The sequence below is a fragment of the Gavia stellata genome, chromosome 7, assembly GCF_030936135.1.
Source record: "Gavia stellata isolate bGavSte3 chromosome 7, bGavSte3.hap2, whole genome shotgun sequence".
In the NCBI taxonomy this organism is placed as follows: domain Eukaryota; kingdom Metazoa; phylum Chordata; class Aves; order Gaviiformes; family Gaviidae; genus Gavia; species Gavia stellata.
The window spans coordinates 28,620,069-28,644,351 of NC_082600.1; the positions used below are offsets into that span (position 1 = coordinate 28,620,069).

General features: G+C 37.1%; 1 protein-coding gene across 1 annotated transcript in view; it reads left to right on the forward strand.

Annotated features, from left to right (window-relative positions):
* SLC25A21 (solute carrier family 25 member 21) overlaps nt 1-24,283 on the forward strand; it is a 268,977-nt gene that overhangs the window by 173,617 nt on the left and 71,077 nt on the right. The window contains exon 3 of the mRNA XM_059819839.1: nt 21,562-21,645. Coding sequence (XP_059675822.1) covers nt 21,562-21,645 — 84 coding nt within the window. The remainder of the gene's footprint in view (nt 1-21,561; nt 21,646-24,283) is intronic.

The window sequence follows — 24,283 nt, forward strand, 5'->3', positions numbered from 1 at the left end:
CCGGGACACCTGCAGTGCTGCTGTGCCTTAAGGCCCTAAGACTGTGGGACTCTGGGGACACTTGGTAACAGTTTGCTGCAAGCTTAAGTGACCTGCTTTCTACTATGAAAAGTTGGTTGTATTTTCATGTGAAATATCTTTGTTACTGATCAAAGCCCAAACAGCCACCTAAGAAAACAAACTGCCGACATATGTGTCCCCCTTCTTTGAGGGCACTTGCTAGAGCCTTGGCAGTGTATCAGAGGTAGACAGCTCCATCTATAGTCAAGGGAAAGAGAGGAACAATTATGCGGGACAAGTAATTCCATCGATCCTTGATACCCATCTTCAGATGGGATGAATTGAAGTTTGGAGATGCATGTGTCTGCACTGATTCTGCAGGGAGCCTAGATGACTGACTTAAGCTCGACACGAATCAAAGATGACTGAAGGTAAATGAGATTAATAATACTTAAGTACTTAAAATGTATGCAGGGGTTCTCCTTTAGCGCATATCTAATCACAGAATCACAGAATCACAGAATCACTAAGGTTGGAAAAGACCTGTAAGATCATCAAGTCCAACCATTAACCAAAAAAAAAAAACCCAAACAAAAAAACAACACAAAAAACCACACCACACACCACCATGCCCATCAAGCCACGTCCCACAATGCCACGTCCACACGCTCCTTGAATACCTCCAGGGAGGGTGACTCCACCAGGCTGTATGTAATTACGAAAGTTTTGCCCAGATTCTGACTCAGTCTAAAGGCAGAGCCCTTCAGTGCCACTGAGGTGTCTGTGCTAGACTTGCTAGGCACGACTTAGTTCCCGCATTCACAGCATCAGAGATGCCCTCTGCCTGAATGTTTGTGGTGCATGTCTGCATGGGTGTTGCTGTGTCACACAACTGGAATTGTATGCTGTGGGAAGCAGTATTAATTGAGGACTACAGCCCTCTTATGTTCTTGATAAAACCATATCTGCATCTGTGCTATAGTTAGTTGATACTTTCTATAAGCTTGCCCTTAACCAGTGGTTAGAAGTTGTGCCAATACCAAAGCAGTAAATAACTTCACTGGCTTTTTAGCTGTGGTGAGCACCACGAAAATCCTCATTTGATTTGTGCAGTGTGTGTGACTGAGCTGCTTTATTGCTCTCATATTGCCAATGGGCAGGAGCTGATTAAGTACCTTTCTAGCAGATAGAATGACAAGGCTTTGTGAGCTGGATGGTCAGGAACATACTCATCCCTCCCTTGAGCGGGTAACTGAGATCATAGACTTCTGGAAAGACCCTTTTTCTGTTGTGATTGCCACCTTCTCCCCTTTGTAAACTGAAGAGAACCCAGGAATTTACTTTCTTCCCTGCCAGTTAGATTGAGCATCCATGGTTTTTTCACCCAAGGGATGCATGACACATGATTTACAGAACTGCTGACTGCTGTAGTTGCAATTAAAACAATACTGCCTTCATAGCTTGAACACTGAGTGCAAACAGGCTGATAGTTTAATCAATCCATTTTAAAACTTATTAACTAAACCAGCAGTTTACTCTTCTGGTCAAACTCTAAACAACTGTAAATCTTGCTTTCAAAAATCTACCAGGAAAAATGTAACACATTAAAAATGAATTAGACATGGCACACCACCCATAAGCTGTGTAATAAACAGATCACAGCCCTATAGTAATAGTTGTGATTTCTGGCACGTCACGGGAGAAGAACTCATGGGTTTTCAGAGTGACCTGTGTCATAAATCATTGCATTCCCATTTACACTGAGCACATGTATCTAATTTTTCAAGAGTGGCTTCTGAAATCCTGATGAATGGCTTTGGAATTGATTACTGGAATGTATGAAAAGCGGTGTCACAAATGCCTAATTGAGGAAAGAAGGGACTAAAAATACAGTCCAGTGAAATCTGAACACCAAATTGTAATATATACTAAATAACAAATGAATAGCCACCCAGGAGATAAGCCTAAAACATGGCAAATGTGAAATCTGTCACACTTTTCTTAAGACAGATAAATTAAATTAATATAACTTTTCAGTAGAGTTAACATAATGTAAAGGCACAAGCCAAGCATAAATCATACATGTATTTTTTTGACTGTGCAGGCATCAATATCTTGCTGTCCAGTTTAATGTGTTCTCTGTGTGTTAGTATGTATATTTTCATAATATGGAACGCTTCATGTTGGAAGAGTTCAGACATCTCAAACCAGTAAATGTATTCAAACTTATTAATGAAACTCCAGAGACGCACTGAGGTATTTTTATGTATATCTTATCCACTTCATTTGTCTACGCAATCTTTTGTGAGCACGTTTGAGCCCCCCTCCTTCACACTCAAAGTTGAACAAAAAGCTACACACTAGACCCAAATTAATACCTCTCTGTAGACACTATAGACGTACCATCCAACATAGTCTTATCTTTCAAGTGACACGTAGCAGCATAGCTCGTGAATCCAATTTGTTATTTCCTTTGTGTAAAAGACTGCAAATTATGCTACATGCTGAAAGATAATGTAGATGATTTTTATGTTTTGCCCACTTTTAAAGATTTATCTGTGTCAGCAGCTGGAGCACATGGACTGAAGTTGAATGTGTTGCATGATTGTGGCATGTAGATTCTGATTTGGTGTTGAAAGAAACTCCTTGGCAGATAAGTAATGAAATGAAACAGCAAACATGCCATCACCTAATAAAAACATCAGTTCATAAGAACCATTAACTACCTTTTCCCAAGACATCCTTTTTTAATTGATATATTTGAATTTGTCATAAGAAAGCAAATTCATGTTATTCTAATGTGAGCTAAGCAGTGGTTATAGAATAAGGAATTTTTTTAAGGAAAATGTTACCCTTTGTCCAGTCTCTGTTTGCGAGGTTCAAAATGACCAGCGTTCGTTAAACTTTATTACTGAGGTTCATGAAACTTTCTTTGGATTAGAAAAGCATAACCTTCTGTCCCGATTTAGAAGGGTGTTGCAGCTTTTCATTAACCTGGAAACCTCCTATTTACATGGTTCACAGCCTGGTCTCAGCTCACTTGGAGGTAACAAAGGGTGTCGGGACAAGAGTGCAGCAGGGGGCTCATCCTTTAGGGCTGCCATCTGAATTTGATCAGGTCAACTGTTTTAACTCCTGCCTCATTAGGCAAAATAAAATGGAGATTATGGTGTGTGGAAGGATCACATTACAGACAGCAAGCTCTGCCTCCTGACACTCTCTGTTGATTTTGCATTTTGACAAGACCTTGCTCTCTGTGTTTTCCATTCTGTATTACAGCAGGCTTTAAATTATTTTCAAGACAAGATCATTTGTATCCCTTGGCATTTCAGAGCTTAGCCAAAGAGGAGTGAAGTAATAAGTGAAGACACATTAGTCTCAGAGGCAGTTTACCTACTGGAGAGATGTCACTGTGTAGCATGGGCTTAATGCTGATAGACACATTAATTGAGCTTGTCAAGCAATGCCTAGCTTTTCTCTTTTCAAAGTTTAGGTTAGCTGTAAATTTGTAAAAATCTGACACAAAAAAGTTCACTAGGTAAATTATTATTACCACCTGGCACAGAGGATTAAATAATTCATTTTGATTACTTATAATTAACATGTTAAGTCTATTCAGTTTCTCTTTAGTTACTGGTTTTAGTGTTTATATAAAACTGTAAAAATTGTTTAGAGTTAAATGTGTTTGTTGCATTATTGTGCCTGTTAGAGTGGAGATGAGTATCACTGAATACTCATCTCATAAAGAGAATCCTTGCCACCTAGTTGTCCACTAAAAAGCATTTCCCTGCTGACCTCATCTGTACGTGCCATATATTAATAGAAAGTTCTCAGTCTGTAAAAGGCAAAAAATGGTTCAGGGTATCATTTTGGCCAGCTGCCAACTACTTGGCAGATCTCTTATGAGGAAGATAGTTCTTATCCATCACATCCAATTATGATTTTCTTTAGTAACAATACATAGTCAATGAATAGGAAGTAGAAATACCAAAATTAGAAATAAATTTACATTATTTTTGTAATTATTCCTTTATAAATCAAGAGTTAGCCGGAAGTACAGACACTAAAATGCTGTCAAAACAAGAAGCTCCCCTCAGGGAAGGGGGAAAAGAGGCAACGAGTAATATGCGACAGATGTGAACGTTAATTGTTTAATGCAAAGTAGCATGTGCACTATTCCATGGTTAGAAGTGTAGCATAAAATTGTTTTAAGCTGACTTTTTTAGTCAAGTAATGACCAACTGAGAAATATACACTATTGTTATGTCCTAAGTGAACTTAATATGTCTGAATTTAAAGCCATTAGCTTTCAGGAAACTATCTTACACAATCCACAATAATGTGTCTCTTCAAAAACATGGGCTACATGACCACATTTAACAACTTCTGCGTATTATACACGAAATTCAACATCTTTATTCCTGATACAGCCTGATTCATTTGCAGACTATCACGTATCCTGTGGACTTAAGGAGGAAGGGATCTCAAAAATAAACTTCCTGTTGCACATTTTTATTTCTATATATCTCCCTTAAGAATTGTATCTCGTAGGAATGTTTAAAGTTGAAAGTTTTCTCTGAGAAGTTTCACAGGATGAACCTGCCACTTCCAAAAACAAACCAGAGAGAGGTGGAGAACATGATTTTCATGAAACAATTACACTCACTGAAAATGTTGAAAAGGTTTGTGTGAAAGATCATATCATATCGTATCATAAAGCATGTGCACAAATCATTGTGGATCATTGTAGCCCAGATGATTTTATTTACATCTGTTTCCAGCCTCCCATTTCTCCTTACTCTTCTTTTCACTTTCTAGCTCCAAAAATCTGTCTCGGTTCTTTCTGTCCACCTTACAGTCATGGCTGCCCTTTTCCACCAAATCTGTTCCCTCTGTGTCTCTTCTTTGTCCTTTTTAACAACCTGTCCTGGGTGCCTCCTCTCCAATGCATTTCCACTTCACTTGACAGCAGGCCTTTACTTGTTCTATTTCCTTTTGACCCCTTTAGATGAAGACTCCACTTTCTGCTATAAGCTTAATACTTGCTGAGATGGGGAGACACATACCATGTGATGATATGCTTCTTAGATACTATGCTGAATATAGTATCTATGAGATACTATGGTACAAAACAGAACAGGCTGCATCAGAAAAATTAAAGTAGTTATTTAAAGCGAAGCTGTGTTAATTTTGGTGTGAATTGTATGCATGCACCCAAGAGCAACTTCAAATTCATTGTGAAAAATAAAGCAATCTGGGTTTAATAGCAGAAATTCAGGGAGGGGAAGGGGTGTTTGGTTTTCCTCTACTGCATAGCTTCATAAATATTTGCATCAGCAAAACAGAGGGTCTGGCAACAAGCAGTGATCTTCTTAAGCTGGCTTTGCCATCAGAGGAACCATTCACTGAATTACATCCCAAGTGAAAAGTGTAAGATGTTAGTGACCCTTGACTGTCTTCCCGGTACAAAGACCATCTGAATCCTAATAGTCTATTCTGCAGCACCTCCAGTCCTAGAAAAGTATGGAGGGCTCTGGCCATAGGACTCATTACACTGTCCAAGTATTCCTTTAGTTATAAGGGAATGCTCAGTTGTCATTTTAATCAGTTTTGTCCTTCATTAAAAATAATGTTGCCTAAAGGTCTGGTCCCACTGTTGGACACAGTGCTGGCTCAGCTGTACAGGTAGGTTAAGAGAGCAGCTCCCTAGCCTTATATGATGCCAAGGAGTCAGAATGGCAGATTCTCAAAAGCGAGACATTTATTACTCCACATTATCTGCCTCCTAATACACTTGTATTATTTCCTGTCCAGTTAAAAAGTTAAGAGGGAAGTGCAGCAAATACTACTCTTGCCTACTGTAGGCAGTAACAAAAATGATACTGATGTATTGCAAAAGCACAATGGCAAAATTCTTCCTTCTCTGTTTTGGTCATGTGAGAACAATACCAGCCACGCAGTAGGTCCGAGTCATCTGGCATAGCTCAGCGTGACTCATGGTGGCTGGAAGAGCAGCAGTCTGTAACTACAGCAAGGGAGAGCAGAGCTCACTGGCTTGCAGAAATAGGAGCAAAGAGGCAAAACTGGTCACTTTTCCAACATCATAAGCTCACACCTTTGGGGTCCAGGGACAACCTGTCAGGTCCTGTTCCCTCAGAGTGTTTAAGGGAGCATTAGCAAGGGGTCATGCCAGGTTGCTTGGTAAGAGAATTAAAAGAAAAAATTGTCCATGCCTCTCACAATCCAGCACAAAGAATAAATCTCTGAGTATTTTAACATGGACGATTAGTGTGCGGTGATTAGAAGTGATGTGGTGCTGTACCTTGGAGATGGTTTGTCTCAAAGAAGACTTTGGCTTCAAAGGAGCTGGGAAAGCAATAGGGTACAAAAAATTGCTTTCCATGGTTGTGCTCAATTGCTCTGAAAGATGCAAAAGGGTGAGCTGTGTTCCTAGAACTATACCATTTTTAGGAGTCTCTCTCCCTACAGGAGATAGTAGCACTAATAGTACCGTCTCTAAAATTCAAGGAATGCTGTCCTAAGCCAGTTTGGGTCAGCAAAAGACGGTTCAGAGCTTGGACTTCTTTCTTGCCTTTCTGTTTATATGGTAGTGTGTAAATAAAGGATCCAGTTCATGATGTCAGATTTCTACTTTAGCGTTGTAATATTGTGCAATTTCACTACCAGTGCATGCCAGCACAGTTTGGCGTCAATTGTCTAGAAACTGAGCTGTTTTCTACAGGTAAAAAAAAAAGTGTGAAGCTTTTCAAGAGAAGGAAGGAGGAAAGCATCAAATACAGAAAACATCTATATTTGCATCATAAATATTCTAACTGGCCTTAGGCATAAAGTCATTATTGGAACTTCTAGTCTAATATACATATAATAAATTGTGTTCGAGCTCTTTAGTAAATCCATTGTTTACAGTAAAGCCAAGTGATTAACCTCTTTGCTTGGGTTGATTTAGACTATTTTTGGTAGATTAATTCTCCGTAAAATTTCCTCTGTTTCTGTGTTACATTTAATTCCTTTGTGCACACTTCTCTATAAGCCGTTTTAGACTGTATCAGCTGATATTCTTAGACACATTTTACATACAAATGTTTCTCTGGTTCTTAGCGAGATCTGACATAAAATGTCTTCTGTTCTCACTTCAGGAGGTCTGGATCTTTCAACCAAATTTAATAGCTATTTATGCCTTGAGAAGATCTTATCTAATGTACTATTGGTTCAGGGTCATTCACAGTCTCGCATTATATTGAAGCATGGACAGAGAGTGTAATTTGTTAATGTCGTGAAGGATGAAGTTGGTTAGAAAGGGAAGTGTACACGATTTATAATAACACAAGTGTTTCCTTGCTAATCCCTTGGCAGGTTCATTATCTGTAGAGCCCCAGGCAATAGTTGGCCTATCGTGAGAGTGAAATTTAACCCACAGCATGAAATTAATCCTCAAAGACTTTTGTCTACTCTTTCTAGAAATAATAAATTTGAAGTGAGTTTATAATTCTCCTCTCTAACTTTATGTAGAGGTGTTAAATTGGTATCTAAACTCTATGGTATATGTTGATTATAGATTTATGTTTAGTTAACTAACATGCAAGTGTATACCAAGCATAACAAGGGATTTGAAGACGTGAATTAGTGGTGTGTTCATTGTTTCTTCCTGAAAACCTTTTTTCTTTGATAATACAGAAAATTCTATTCCTTGTAATTACAGGGAAGACAAGGAACGTGGATATGTATGCATGCACGTATAAAATGATTCAAATGATCGTATCTGGATTTCCTAGAGCTTCTGAGTTTTTATAACTTGGTGGGGTTTTTCACACGCTGACTTCTTTTGTAAAGCTTCTTAGAAGTCTAATGAGGGCTTGTGGCTGGTAAACCAATGGATTTTTGGTAGAGTTTTGGAAAGTACTTCTTGAATCAGCTGTGTAAATACTGCATAAATCAGCTGGGGTTTTTTTTAGAAAAAGGTTTCTTTTTCTTACGTGTGCAAAGAAGTTCTCTCTACTGAGGAGAGAACAGGTAGAAGTGATTAGTTACTGATTGATTCTGTCTCTTCTCTGTGATTTTTAGAATGTGATTCCTTATCCACAGCACAACCTAGTCTATAGGAGCAGATGAGCAGTTCTAGATACTGTTATATCTATCTAGATACAGGGTAAGGATTTTTCCCACTTTTAGCCAGTGTTTACCCAGTATATATCCATTGGCTAGACACTTTGTATATTCTGGTGCTTATCTTCTAGAGAATTTTTCTACTTTTCTGATGTTTGCAATTGACCATATCATCTATGTTGAAGAGCTTCTTCAAGATACTAATTGAAACTCCACACAGTCATAGCCCTTGGGACAGAAACCGAATGACAAGTAATGAAGCAGGTCAGGTGCTTCTTACTACACAGTTCTGACCCTGGGCAGGAACTGTGCAAGCTACTCAGAGGCCATTATATGAGCAGATCTGGAAATACGTTACTCTTCTGATCATCCCTCTTATTCTTCAGACAGAATTTGTAATGGTGGTGTAGACCTGGAACCATTCTCACTTCACATATTCCTTAAAAGAAAATTAGTTTCTCAAGTCATACCATATTTCCTTTCTGTGTTTTAGGAAAGTTATTTTTGTGCACACATATGCTCTAGTGGTGAGAAGAAAACCATCAGTTGCTGAAGTATGTTATACAGAACAGCGAGCAGAGGAGTGTTTCTGATCCTAAAAAAGACCTTAAGACATGTTAAAGATGCCACTTGATATTAAGCAAAGATGAGATGTGGTGTAGGTCTAGGAAAGCTCTGAAAACTACATACGTTTTGTAATATTTATTGCTGAGAAAAGAAAGTTCTATAGAAGTGCCTCATATGAAGTTAGAACATAGGTTTCTAATGTATTTTTGTGCTGCTTTTATTGTTAATGGAAGCTGATGGATTTAAGCATTATAATTTGATACAGTATGGTATAGTAAATCAATACCATATAGTATTTCAGATATCATTCATATCTACGTTATCACTCTCTCTTCAATGCAGTAGTAGAGAGAGAGGGAAAAATTGCAGAATTGCAGTGCTTGGTTATAGGTGTTAGAGATGACAAGGAAGGAGTAGAGGTAATGATTCATTGCTCATATTTTGACCAATGACTGCCTTAAGTTTTTCCATCTGCTCAATATATAGTGTTTCTTCAGGACCACACTCTTCTCTCTCCCACTTATTTTCATAATTTTGCGCACTCCCTATACATCCATCAGTCATTCCCCTGTGATTGACTTTCCCTATTTGCCTTTTTCCCAGACCACAGGCTCATAGTGAAAACTTCGTGCAACAAAAGCAGCAGTGTTTGTCGATTGTGAGACTGCGGTTTCTGCTGCCAGTTCCAATGACAAGTTGGCATCTTGTGACCTCTAATTAATGACCTCTAATAAACTGGCAGGTGATAAGTCTCTTAGCTGGTAGGCAGAATGGCTGTTTGCATTTTCAAGAGATTCTTGAAAGAGAAGAAGGCTAAAAACTCTCCCCTACATGTAATGAAACTGGAAATTCCTTTAAGGTCAGCTTTATTCTTGGGAGGGGTTCAGGCCACGAGTCAGACAAGCTGTAGATTTTTAACAAGGTTAATACCAATGTACTCTGCAACATTTAGGTACAGTAAGTCCTTCTCATACCTTAGTATGGGCACCTTTCAGGTTCCATAGCAAGGAAAGTTGGATCCTGGGGATCCTTGGATTCCTATTTATGTGCACAGACTATACGACACAAAGATTAGACCCACAATGGAGCAGCTAAACCTACTGCCAGTGTTATGTCAGATAGCAAACAAGTAGCACACGCTATATGGCTAGCTCTTTGGAAGAAGAATAGCATAACCCAGGAAGGAGATAAGTTATGCTATTCTTCTTCCAAAGAGCTAGCCATATAGTTGCTTCTCCTCTTAGCTAGCATATGTGCTAAGAAAAAGAGGGAGGGAGGTGGCATGCCTGCATGTTGTACGCCTGGGGTTTTATTTATTACACTCTTACTCAGTTTGGTATTAGACAACAAATAGCATTTTATGGACCAAGAAAGGCGTAATCCTACTCGTTATAAATAATAATATGCCTATTAAATTACAAATAATAATAGTATCTATTAATTCTGTATAAGCATGCAGAAGCACTTTTTCAAACAGTCATTTTTTAACAAGCTAATTTTATTTATCAGTAGGCATTCAATAATTCAATAATTCAGTTAGTTTTATTTCTGAGTCTGTGTAGCACTACAGAGACTTGACTAAGTGGTTGTATGGAAGGGGTAAGTACTGAACGTGGTAAGGAAACAAAGCAGTAGTCCCTGAGAAATACCGCATGGCAACATCAGAACTGCCTTTTCTTGCGCCTGTTTTTCAGTCCTTGGACTCTATAGCTGAGTCAGATCGGCCACGTTAGCATAGTCTGCCTGCCTGCCTGCTTGCCTGGAGAAGAGCATGAGCAAAATGCCTTTAAAAGACTTCTGTGAATGTACAAAATGAAAGGAGTTTTTCTAGCTTTCAACTGGTGGTTAATGAAATGTTTTGTTTTCTGAGACAGACATCGCTGTAAAAGAACCTGAAGATACTTCCTTGATTTGAAGATTTTCATGAAATCAAAAGGAATCATTTAACATTTCTTTTTGGAAAAATAATCTTTAAAAGGCACAAGGCTGCAAACAAGCAGTAAAATCTGCTGAGAAGTATATCCTCCCGACTACTGTACTGCTCGCTACCCACAAACACTTCGCTGAAATCCTCTCTCTTTTTCAAAAGTTGCCTTGCTTTGTACCTTTAAAATTATCAGCACTTGGAAAACTTGTTAAATCTGAAAGAAGTCCTGTTTTTCTTTAGACTTAACAATGTTTCAGATACTGATTAAAAAGGGAACTCTCCCTTTATTCCTGAAGTCGGTAAGAAATATTATGGAAAATTGCGTTAACTCTTGCAAATCCCTCTACAACTATAAAAGTACAAATGAGATCGTCCCTGCTGTTTTAGTCAGGCCTATGAACCTCAGAGCAATAGGATATTTATAAGAAAATTCCAGACATAGCAGTGGTGCCGTGATCCATATGACCCAAAGTTTCCAGTCTTTGTCTATCCTCCTGTCTTTAAGGAAAAACAGAGGGGCATAAAATGAAAACTTGGAAGATCACAAATCATTGTTATGACTCATTATAATGAATGATTTGTGCATTACTTTATGGAGTAGTTAGGTTGAGTTTGGGGAAAAAAAAGAAATCTTCCTTTTTAATTTTCACTACTTTATGCCAATTTTCAAGCAACTGTCTTTCCTGAAATAACACTGCTCTTTTTTCCACACTATCCTGGATAACTAGTGAGTTTTTTCAGCTGGGAGAGTGTGTTGTGATATAAAGGTGCAGCCTTGCACGGCTGTTGTCAAGAGCCGTTTCCACTACAACATTAAATCTTATTTTCTGGCGTTTAAAACTGGGCTGTAAAATACTTGAAGTTGAACTTTGGTAGTTTTCAAAATGTATTTACAAATAAGAAAAATAATCTCTTTGGGTGGGGCTTTTTAGTTTTGCAAAAAAATAGTACCCTGACAGCTTTGTAGCAACTGTGATTCACAGTTTTGGATACTCAAAATTAGTCTTCTGACCACAGCATACAACCTGGATGCTAGATTCTCCTGAGTTTTGTTTAGCATTAATTTTTGTTGTTAACTATTAATAGTATGAGTTGTTAGAAAAATAAAAATAAATCTACTGAAGTCTGAAATTAGCTGCTGTTTTTCCACTACACTGAATTTGTGAGAACTCATCTTCTTTATTTTTGTAATATCTTCATACAGTGAATTAATAGGGTATATTCCCAGGTGTCAAAGGTTTCTCTTCACTTCCTAGGATAAATTTTAATGTTACACAAAAACTTGCTAAAAGTGTGGTTATGTATCTGTGGACTCTGAAAGACACTGGCAAATTACCATTTCAACACACAGCAAGCTCTTTAAGGAAAGTTATGGGTTAAATTTTTGATTTGCTTTTTACAGAGGGAAGTGCGCTATTTCAGATAAATTGTATTACAGAAAGCAGGAGTGTTCCAATATTTTACTAGTTTTACTTTAAGTCACCACAGCAGAGAAAGTCATAGCGCTTCAGAGGAAATTTCATCCTTAACTTGCCTTGTTATGCCCTACTGTATGTTAAGAATTGCTGAGGTCGCTCAGCACTGGCTGATAATGAATTCCATATAAGCCGTAATATTGGGGCACAGCTGGGTGGGTAAGAGTTGAGTTTCAGTCTTTAACTCAGAATTTCCTTGTTTTACTAGTTTTATTTCAAAATATAATTCTGCTTTAAGGGTGTACGTTTTCTGTCACTTAGCCAAACAATTTAATAGAAAAAAGTAATTTTTACATGGAATCAGCATATGTGTAGTAGGTAATGTCCATGTTATGTATACTAGCTTTTAGTCATTTAAAATGGTTTGTCTGTTAATAAGAAAGGGCATGTGAGTTAAGGTTTTCAAATGCAGGGTATTTAGCTGTACTTTTCAGTAGAATAAGTCTGGTTGTATCCCTTCCAGTATTTTTAAAACCTCAGCCACGATATCTTAATGAAATTGTTTCCCTTTTAAATATTTTCCAGCACAAGCATATGAGATTGGGTGAACACTCAAAACTAACACTTCTTTCAGCAAGTCACAATTTGATTTTGGCTGTTTTCCACTGAAAATGAATTTGGATTTCTGTATTTGACCATTTCTTTCCTTTGGGAGAAAAGATATTTTGGGTTATCTTTCCTACTCTGACCGTAGGGAGCAAGTGTAATGAATATTTCATTGTGGTTTGCAAATTTTTGGTGCTAAAGCATTTTAATGCTAAAAAAAAAAAATCATAATACACTAAGCTATGACGAGATTGATCTCATCAAAGAACTTAAAACGCTAATGAATACTGAAAACTATTGAACAACCCTCCAAAAAATCCTCCCCCAAAATCTTGCCAGAAAGCTGCAACAATTTTCCTGCCTTCTCAGAAGGAAAAGTGCTGTGTGATCACCATAGGGGACACTGAAATCAAAGCTTTGTTGAGAAAACTATGTAGAGGTACTTGGCTCTTATTGTTGAAGAAAAAAGTTACTTTTTCCTGTGGGATATAGATCTTAATTACATTTTCCTAAACTGGAAGAGTTTTAGAACAATGCTTACTGTTTATATTTCAGGTATTGTCCAGTAATGACCAGTAGTAATTATTCATTTGAAGCCTTCCTGTGGCTTATCAGATACATGTTTTATTTTACAAAGCTGCGTTAAGATTTGCATTTGTATCTTTTTGAAGTAATAGAGAATACCCTTACTTTTTAAAGGCAGCAAAATCATTCCTCTAATCTGTTATCGTTGCTATCGTAACAATTTTAACTGATAGATGAAATTTTCTTACTTACATTTAAATTTTTCAAAAGCTCTAATTTGCAGAGACTCAGTAATGGATTCACAGATCACAGTAATGTCACAGGACACAAGAATGGCTCTACAGGGTTAGACTAAAGGTCCGTCTAGTCCAGCAGCGAGAGGTCAAGAGAGGATATACATTTTTTTAATAGAAGTTAAACTGAGATAAGAAACTGGACAGTTTTTAAGCAGGCATATGTTACACACTGAAATCAGCCAAACCACATTCTCATTTTTCCCTGAATTGAGACTGGATACTGGGGCCTTTATGTAATATAATCTAATATCTGATTTCTTGTGAAATATCCTCTAGTCATTAGTTTATATTCTTCATCACTTTGTCATTTCTCTATAAGCTGTTTTGAAGGAAAACATACAAGACTTTATCCAAAACTAATGAAAACCAGACTTCTGTTGATGTATTAGGCCACGAGTGACTACCTATATTTAAAATCATAAAAATAACTCCATCATCTCTGACAATAGGAAATTATTCCTTATGGTGCCATTTTCAATGATTTGTCCAGTTTAGATGAGGGGCAAAAAAATCCATAGATTTTGGGGGGTTGTTTTTACTTAGGAAATAGAGATTACAGGAGGTTTCAGAAATAAACTATCACTGCAAAAAACAAAATGCTCGTTTTACCATTACTGCTTCCTGCAAATTCTTTCACTACTGTAACTAAGTGCTTTATACACAGGAAGATGTAGACAAAAAACACAAGCAGTGTTTAAATTTACCTATTACTTTTACAGTGGTCACTTCCTAGATGGTCATACATATTGAGCAATCTTTCACTCAAAATATTGTGTGACCTTTCAAATATAGCTGTCCCTTTATGGTCATCACTGTCATCTTAAGTTGTGCTCAGAAGTTCTATCCAGGCAGCCAAAGCAAAGTTTCAGGGACCTTTATACCTTTGAGGTATCCACGACACTGGCAGAGAGGCCAGCAGAGCCATTCCTGCTCTGGCAGGACTTGTAGATAGGCTTTTCACACAGATGAACATTACAGAAATTTCTAAAGGATAATAAAAATGTGTGCTGTTTGCAGGTCCAGGCCCTTTCCTTTGAGAGGAAAGGCTGGTACTTTGCAAGGAGCTCGTAGAAGCCCACAGCTGCCAGTTGTATCTGGGACTCCAGAAACACAAGACCGTAACAGGACTTCGAGGCTGGGAGTTGGAGGTAGGAAACACTTGCTGTGCATGTGCAATAGGTGAGGAGGACACCAGCTGGGAGCCTCATTCCGTAGTTTCACCTTGCTGTGAAACGTGCAAGTGTTCTCAGTATTTTCATCCTTGAAATAAAAGGGAACTTGGACAACATCATAGCTATGAGTTTGCATGGTGTTTCTCTGACTGGTTTTTAGTGTGGAATGAAAAAATGGTAATTGTCACTAAATTCCTTTTTTTTGTTGTTTTGAACTCCCCCGCCACACACACAATCATTGATGGAATTAGATTATTAGAAATATTTATTGTTTGAACTTAGTTTCTGCTGTACTTCTTTCTTGGGAAGGCATTAAATTATTTGTATGTAACTGCTATGACTAGTTATTTTTGTTACTCATCAGCAAAATTACCAGGGTAGATTTGTATGAAACAGTTGCATGGGTTAATTTGACCTGCTTCTGGACAAGCTTATTTTTTGCTAAATATTCTCTTCTAAAACTACACATAAAGGAAAATTTCTTTCTGCCATTGTAGCTACTGTATGTTTTGTCCCATGCACATAATGGAAAAGTTACTGCAGTATCAGAAGAAAAAAGTAGAATAGTTCTTCATTAGTAGCTGACAAAATACAGCTTTTGTATCTAAAACACTTTATTAAACTCTTCTTATAATAGTACTGCTTTTTTTCCCACTGATACTTTTGATGGAATGATGTGCTGCTTAGCTTGAATATAAAAGCAAGAGATGGAGGAAAGTCATCTATAAAAGGAATAGGAAGTACAGGAAAGATGAAGGTCTTTTTCTGATTAGTGTACTTTTGTCTGGTCTAAGAATAAGACTCATATTCAGACAACTGACTGAGAGTACCAGTGAAACATCTAAGCCATTTTGTCATGTTTAGGACTTTGCTGTTTCACTAGTCAATGATGCAGTTGAGTCAGGGAAAATATTTTCAAGAAATTGTATGCTCAGAGTAAGGCACACATCAAAGTTCTCATCATTGAGGCTGAAAGTGAAACAGAATGATGGAGATGATCCTTAACTATCAGCAGCTGAATAGTCTGAGGAATACAAGCTATAATCCAGTTCTTTCCCCTGTCAAGTTGGTGACTAACTATATCCTTTTTCTGGTGCCTTGTCAAAAAGCAGGGGGAAATCATCTTTTTCTTTCATGGATGCTGTCTTCAACACAAGGAGTACAGGCTCCAAAGGATGTAGAGTGGAGGAAGTCCAACCTTACAAATGAGTGAGAGTTTAGACCAATTGTTTTATGAGGGTTTAGATATATTGCCTGTAGGTAACCTTAAGGAAGGTAGCAACTGATGATGATCTTACTGGATTCAAATTTTGATCAGAATAGCCAATCTGTTCTATCTAAGTTCTGCTGTAAATTGCTAAATCTGTTGTTGATCTAGCTCTAACTTTTACTGTGAATGTACTCATTCAGATGTAGGTAAGTGCTTCTTTCTCATCCACTGGTAATGTTTCTTCCTTTTGCCCTACTTACATTTCATAGCAGTTTCTGAGATTTTTTTGTCAGAGACAAAGTACAAATTGCTGGATAACCAATCAGATAGGAAGAGGACAGAAGATCAGATCAGGATTGCAATAAGGCAGAGGTCAGGTGTGGAATGGACAAATTTGTGAGTTGTAGTGTTGATAAATACTTCAGTAAATGTTAGAATTCATCAAACTGTGTTTGGTAGTTTTTTATTTGACCGTCATACCTGGTAGTTGATCTTCTAACTCTCATAAAAGTAATCTCTGCAGAGAATTTTGAGTTTTCAGGGTATCTTTACAATTATTTCCGTTATTACTATTCCTTTCTCTCTTCTTCAAAAAAAAAACATGTCCCTCCAAAAGTCATAGAGGTAAATAAACTAACAAGCATCATGAATTCCAACAAAGCGGAATTCATTTAGATGAATTTTGAAATAATTTTTGGTAAATACTTCTCTACCCATGAATGTGGTTTATTACTTTTGAAGTAAATATGAACTGTATGAAAAATTCTGTGATTAAATGGAGGCAAATCTATGTCTACTATGGAGAATGATTGGAATAAGTTCTATTCTTTGCCTGTTCTCTGTTACTTCTTTATTGTATTCTTATATGGGTTTTGCAGTTAAATAATCATCATAGCAATACTGTAATACTTAAAATATGACCCCTGCACTAGCAAAATTTATATCTTTGGCTTAAAATAATTAGATTTTTTGTTTTGAAATCTAATATTCAGTTCTTCAACAGCTCATGTGATTTACTGTTAAAATAAGTGACAGAATTATACTCTCAATTCAGTTATTATCCTGTAAGTAGCATAAGCAGCTCAAAGAACTTGAGCCAAAAAGTGAAATAAATTATATTACCAAGGTCCATTTTGCAGTGCAAAGTTTTGCATGAAATCTAAGCATCAGTAGATAGCACTAACTAGTAGTAACACCTGAATAAATGTTTAAGTTAGCAAATAAAAATCTTTTATAATTATAATGCAGTTATTTTTTATTATAAGCATGTTGAGGAACTAGTCAGCAGCACTGTATAAAAGCAGCAAGAAAATCTGGAATTTACATATGAAGGTATAGTCTTTGCAAACTGAGTGACAAGAATTTGGTGAGCCTGGTCTGCTCCACGTCACATTGTGGTTGTCCTACCCAGCTGGGATTTAACTGCTCACTATCTACTTGAATCTAAGTATGAAAATACTGGTTTCTTCCTTTTACATTTTAAGATGACTAAAACAATTTCAGCATGAATTGGGAATTTTTCTCCAGTGAAGATCAGTAAATAAAAAGGGGAGGATTGCTAGGTAACATTGTGGTGAACAGACTTTAAACACTAAATACCTGGATACTGTAGTGGCAGACATCCACAAGACAACTTTACTGAGATGATCAGCAAGTATGAACAAAAAATTTAGCAACTGATAGAGGGAGAGAGAAACAATACTTCTTTTTTTTCCCTGAAAGCACATACATCTGCTTGTTCTCCTCTAGATACTGTGTTAGAAAAGACTACTTAGAGGACTTTTGCAATAGGAAGGGGGACAGAAAGCATCCTGTGGACTGAGGATTTTATAAAACTCAGAATAAAATGCTGGCTATTATAAAACCAACAAAAACTGTAAGTTAGGCATTGAAGACAGGTGTGTTTATGTATAGTCATTGCTCCAAGTGATATGACATATCACTTGTTAAATGATAAGAGGTTCAGAGAACTGATGAAAGGACTCAAGCATCTTCTGCACTGTGGGATTTAAGGCTGACCCTGTTGAGAGTTATTGATCAAGGAGTGTTATAACCATAAAAAATGCTCTCTCTCATGCTATCAAAATAAGAATAATTTAGGTCTATTCATTTCACAAGTAATAGTTGTAGTGCTGATTAGTGTGGATAAGTGAAAATATTTTCATGGTTTTAGATCATGCAGAGTTTTCAATGAAGATACTGCCTTTTGAACAGACCCCAAAACCTCAAATGGTTTTACATGATTTCCACTTTTTGAGATCCCAACCATGTGTCTCCTGGGGTGAACAGGGAAAGACACTGACATTCTCTTCTTAAACAATATCAGGACACTTCTGTATCAAACAAAGCGACTGCTAAGGTAGTGTTCAGTCGAAGGGGGCATAAAAGATCAAGCCCTGTGGGCTGCTGCTACGAGCCAGAACAGGAGATTGCGAGGTCTCCCATGGCATGGGAGCTGGAGGTGGGAGCTGTGAGGAGGAGCCGAGAGAGCAGGCAGTAGGTGCCAGGGGCACACAGGAGGTCCCGGGTAGGAAGAGGTAACCTGGGGGCCAGAGTGCCTCCCACGGCTCTGTGAGCAGTCCCGGCGGGGAGTGCTCGGTACCACAGCATTTTGGCCAGAAAGCCAAGAAGCAGGAAAATGACAAGGGAGGCAAGTTAGCCTGATCATTTTCAGAGTAATAAAGCTCTCAGTAAACACATTCCACGTTGGAGTGTCCAGTGACTTCTGACACTTGTTGTATGCTAGTAGTGAGTAGCAGGTTGTTCATCCCACTCCTGGAAAAGCCCCTCTACCTACGTGTCCATTTGGCACATCTGTGAACGCTGCCTGCACACTCTTCTTTTCAGACTTCAAAATAATAAATTAGACGAGAAGTTAATGCTCCGATTATATTTATAGGAGAATTTATCTTTTTTCTTCTAGCAAAGCTAATAACATAAAAGGCAGGCATCCAGCTTTCAAAAATGCATGAAATTCAGTGGTTTTATAACGCTTTTAGAAAGGAATGGACTGGAAGCAGAGAAAGCCATTATGTATCCCCCAGTTGCGTCGTTCCTCTAAACAATCATTAAAAACAGGCCAGGTTGTTTTTTGAAGTGAATGCTTTCACTCTTCTGTATTATTAAGATCACTAATACAGGCTGCTGCTGCTGCCTCCAGAAAAACAAGCAAACATTTTTTCAGCTCTTCCCTGAGCTTCTTATAACAAGTGCTGGTGATCAATTAGCTAGTTCATTAAAAAGTTACACATGATTTTATTGAGGCAAGCAATTCTGAATCAAAGAACCCAATTCGCAGATCTAGGTTGAAGCACATAATTGGCATGTATTTTAGGATCGCTGTTAAGGCTATAAAAAAGATTTACTAGGGAAGGAATGGATCCAAAAAGCCTAAAGGAAGGAATATGTTGTTTGTGTGACTCAGTGTTACAAACGGACTCATTTAATACTAAGGTCTTATCTACGTTAAAACAAAAAACTGAAATAAATGTAAACCTCCTTTGATTTAACTTCTTTAGCAAGAAGTTATCCTTCATGTGATACGTGTAAATTATATATGGTATTATTGCATTTCTTCTGCTAGGATTTTCATTATTGCTATCAAAGACGTATTCTTATTAAATCACTTAAATTTTGTTGAGAAGTCGACACTGTAACTGTAAAACAAAATTATATAAAGTACATTCACCATGTTGCTGAGATCCACAGTAAGTCTGGGATTAAAGCCCTGATTCTACAAACAGTTGTGCATGCGTGACTTAGTGGGGAACCTTACACACATGCTGGTAGGACATGCTTGAGCATTTGCAGGGTGAAAGAGAGGGAAGGCGCAGTGTTCAGAGGATGTTTTAGAAACAGTGATGCTTTGTTCTGAGTTTACAAGCGGGCCAAATCTTGGAACTTGAGGAAAAGAGTTTGCATTAAGAAAGCTTTATTTTTTAAATACTTGGGGAAAGTTATTTCCTGATGAGTTTTTGCCCTATTTCTTTAAACAAAAGGAAGCCATTTTTGTTTTTGAACCGAGAGGTATAAATAGTCAAATCTTAAATATATTAAAATGTGCATAGAATCTACTTTCTGTTATGATTTTGTTTGCTTGATTGCCACAATGTAAAAGCTTCTGTAGCTGATATTACTGTTGGACTTTGTGTGATGGCATTGAGGCATTTTCAACTATTAGCCTTCCCAAGGGTTCTTTTCAGACAAAATGTTATGCATCAGCTCTTATTTGAGTGTAAGCCTATTGAATAGCATTCTCCTCTCGGCCAACTTGGCAGCAAGTTCTCGTGCTAATAAAAGAGGTTACCCCAGATAGAGATCCCAGATGTGCCTGAACTACTTTTATTAGGACTATGGAGGGGCTCAGTGTTTCCCTCTAACTGTTTTTGAAAAAGGTGTGGGCTTGCCTTCATAATTGCCCAAAGAATTGTATTACATCACTGGAAATTTTTTCCTCAAAGTGAATAAAATGTTAGATGTGTTAGCACAGAACACAGCTTAGGAAATACTGATGTTCAAAACAATGAACGCCTTTTGCCACAATACAAACCTCAATTTGACCCTCCTGAATTCTGTTGAGAAAGAGGAAAACACTGTTGTTTAACATTGAGTTAAAAATACCTTCATTTGTTACATATTAATGAGATTCAGTGTAACAATTAGAACAAGTAACAATAGATATTTCTCAAAACAGCAACATACCTGTGGCATATGACATATTTGAGTATGTCAGTTATTCCTTGAAACTGTTGAACACTATGTGTTGTGTAGACTTATTGTTGTACTCAGTGATAACACCAACTTAGTGGTTGCCTGATACGGGGCTATTGTAGACTGGAATTGCTAACATCAATATTCTATTTTTTTGAGTGCTATATAGTAATTAGCAGTTTAAAAAGGAATTTTATTGCTAAAAATATATTCAAAATTTCTCCATACTATTTAGTTGAATGTGTTGGTTGCTGTTTTAAAACTGCACAAAATAGGGTAATCTAACTGAGATACTTAGTAAAATAATATAGTTTGTTAAACTTGCTGTTGCTAGCCATAAATCATAAATAATAAATAATACGATGTTTACAATCTTAAATTATAATCTTGATTTTCCTTTCAAGGCCACAAGCTTCCTGTTGAAATCTTTATTGTTGTCAAAATGTGAATAGAGAAAGCAAGGTTTTAATTAAAACAATTCATTGCTTGCTTTTATTGTTCATCTTATTATTAAATTATGAAAAATGAATGGTGCTCTAGTTTCTGGTCATGTCTCTGGTTGATTTTTATTGTAATTGCGTCAGATATAAAAAGAAAGAAACTGCACAGTGGATTCATTTCATAGTGAAACACATGATAGTATTCCATTTCAGATTTTCAAGAACAGGGTTTGACTCAAAGACTCCCATTAGTTTCAGTGGGCTTTGGATCAGGCACAGGGTTAACAGCTTATTTTTCAAACAACTAGAAAGAGGTGTAAATGTCAAAGGTGATAGCTATACTGTGAGTTCCATAAACTACAAAAAAAGTTACTACTAAAGCTCTATTTTTCCTTAGTTTAACAGCTTCTATGAAAACAGTGTTAATAAGTATATCAGGAACAGTATATAATAATGAATCAGATACGTAAAAAAACTTTTAAAACTCCTTTTATATAATAATTGGAAAGTTAAAAGTGACTTAAAATCCCTAACTTCTCATGCTGTGATGTAAATTGTATTTTCTTTAGGTTCCAAATTCAAAGAGGGAAAACTGATCCGACCGGTTACAAGAGCCTGGGGGACTGTTTTCGGACTATTTTCCAGCGAGAAGGGTAAGAGTATATGTTTTTAAAATTGTCAATTTTATGTGACCTTTTTTAATCACCCATTTTCCAGACATTAGATCCTCTTTATATTCCACCCTTTTTTGCAAATGCCAGAATTTGGCAAACTTTTAGTCTCACATAACGAGCACAATTTGAAAACTCTTAGGATTACTTACACTCACAATACCAAATTTTGCTATTAGGATATGTTTAAAGACAACAATGCACAGATGTGCAGAAACACTGGGGCAAACTCAGCTTCAATACTGGGAGCAGGATGGCCACATCAGCATAGTGCAGTATCTAGGCTCTTGTATCTCCTTGTCCTGGTTTTCTGAACTAGCTCAGCTTGAACCATTACCAGGTCAGTGAAGTACTTGTTTCCAAGCTCTGTTGAACTGGCATTACCAGTTAGCTGTGGTAGACAATGTTTCCAGGACCTGTGTGGGAAAATTCCACAGCTTTTTGGTTCGACGGAATATGGAAAAGGATTTATGGTCCTTAGTCACCTGAGTCATACTAGGTTCAGAAGGTACCACTGCTCCAAGCCTGAGCTCCTCTAAGTGACTTGGGCTCTGATCCAGAAAGGCATTTAAATACACACTTGATTTTATGAGCAGTCCAGTTAAAGCCAGTGAATGTAATGGGATTGATCAGATGCTTAAAGTTAAGGCTGTTATCCACAGGAGCTCTTTGGGAGCTAGCCTTTAATCAAGGTAACTCTGATGAGTAAATCCCAGTTTTGAGTAGCTGGCAGGCTTTCCATAAGAACTTTGTAAATACAATAGCAACCCATATTTTATCCATATATTCATCAAAATGGAACTGTTCTTATACATAGTGGCATAGATACCACATATGGAGGCAGCATAGGTGCAGTGGGGCACAGACTTCTTGTGTCCACAAGCTGTAGTGGAAAAACAGAGGCGAGACGAGCAGTGAAAATTAATAACTAGACCAGTTTTATTTCTTGCAGTGAGGTTTAGCTAAGCTACACTATGTAAGTACATAGATACAGAACTAGATGGTTTGAATTGCTAAAGTAGGGAGATGTAGAGATGTTTTGTTAAGGTGGTGAGACAGGAAGTTGTCACATTTGCAGAGTAAATTCATATTTGATGAAAGACATTATCACTACAAAGCATTAAAAAGCTTAAAAGCTAAAAAGATTTCACAAAAATGATAATTTGTGGCTTCTGGGGTTTTCTAAACTGAGTATGTGTTAATTTTTATTGCTTCTCAAAAGAAAACTATGTTTTCTCAACAGAAAAGTATTAATATTTACAGTCATGTCAATCTATTTTTGAATACAGAACTAGTTTCAATATTTAAGTCAGTGAGCATGAAAACTCTATTTATTTCATCCAAACTCAATGGTGTTTTTATTTTGTTGAACTAGTCACAAAATGTAAAATTAAGAATGACTAGGCATATCTGCAGAACAAGTCTAAATCAAGAGACAGCTTCCAAGTTAATTGATTTTAGGGCCTTATTTTATTACCTATATAATTATATTGTGTAACTGGATATTTGTACAACTCACACGCAAAAAATAGTAGCAGGACACTGCAACTTCAGTGTACCATACAAAATATAGTTCCCTTACTATTTGGGGGAAGAGGGAGAAGAAAACAAATACTCTGTGTTTCAGTTGTTTTACATGTTGTGCTTTTCAAATGCTTCTCAGAGACATAGCTATCACTTATTCTATGGATTTGATTCCATTGTTATTTTCCCAGTGTTCAGACAGTGTGCTGCCTAACAAGCATAAACTGTTTGGCTGTGGAGAAGCAATGAAGGGTCTGAGCATAGTAGTCATCTGTGAATGAACTTAAGAAAGGAGAGATGAAGATTGTTGGGTTGGGGTTTTTTTTCTGTAGAATGCTTATGGCTCAATACTGGAACCAAAACAGAATATTTTTTTGTATTTATGTCAAGGCATGACTCTGTAAGCAGGAAAAGAAGATGATTACATGAAATTATTATAGATTTAAATCACAATTTAGCAGTGGATTGCACTGAATTTCTGTCAGGCTACAGCTAATACAGAGTTTTACTTCCCTGTTGCAAAAGCAGTCAATACTGATGTAAACAAAAAGCAGATTCTATGAATACCTATTTTTCTCCAGGAAATTAGACAGAGGCAGAAGGTCACATTTAAACAGTCATCAGTAGCAAGCACTAGGAAAAAAGTAGACAAAGAATCTCAGATACAATATGATCTTAAATTTTGGCTTAAAATAAAAAAATGTACTCAACTAATCATGAAAAACCTGTTTGACTCCATGAGTCTTGCATTCCCATCTGCACAAGTTGTCCAGCTTCTGGAGCCTGGTGATTATGACACTTGTGAGGGAAGTAAGGAAGGTGGCTGTGAAGTATTTTAGTTAGTGGAAGCCTTGAATCCTGATAACCCCCTCCGTGGGTGACCACAAAAATATGCAAGGAGAGCACCGAGAAAGGGCTTCACCTTTAGATACCGAGCAAACAAAAACAATTTATGAGGTGTTCTGATTCAGGTGTGTAAATCTGGGAGCAGGGTATAAGAAATTCATTCATGCCCCATGTTTATTTCATCTTGTCAATATTAAATAACCCCCTCAGTGTGTGGCATTTTTAGACTGATTTTCTGAAATACCCAATT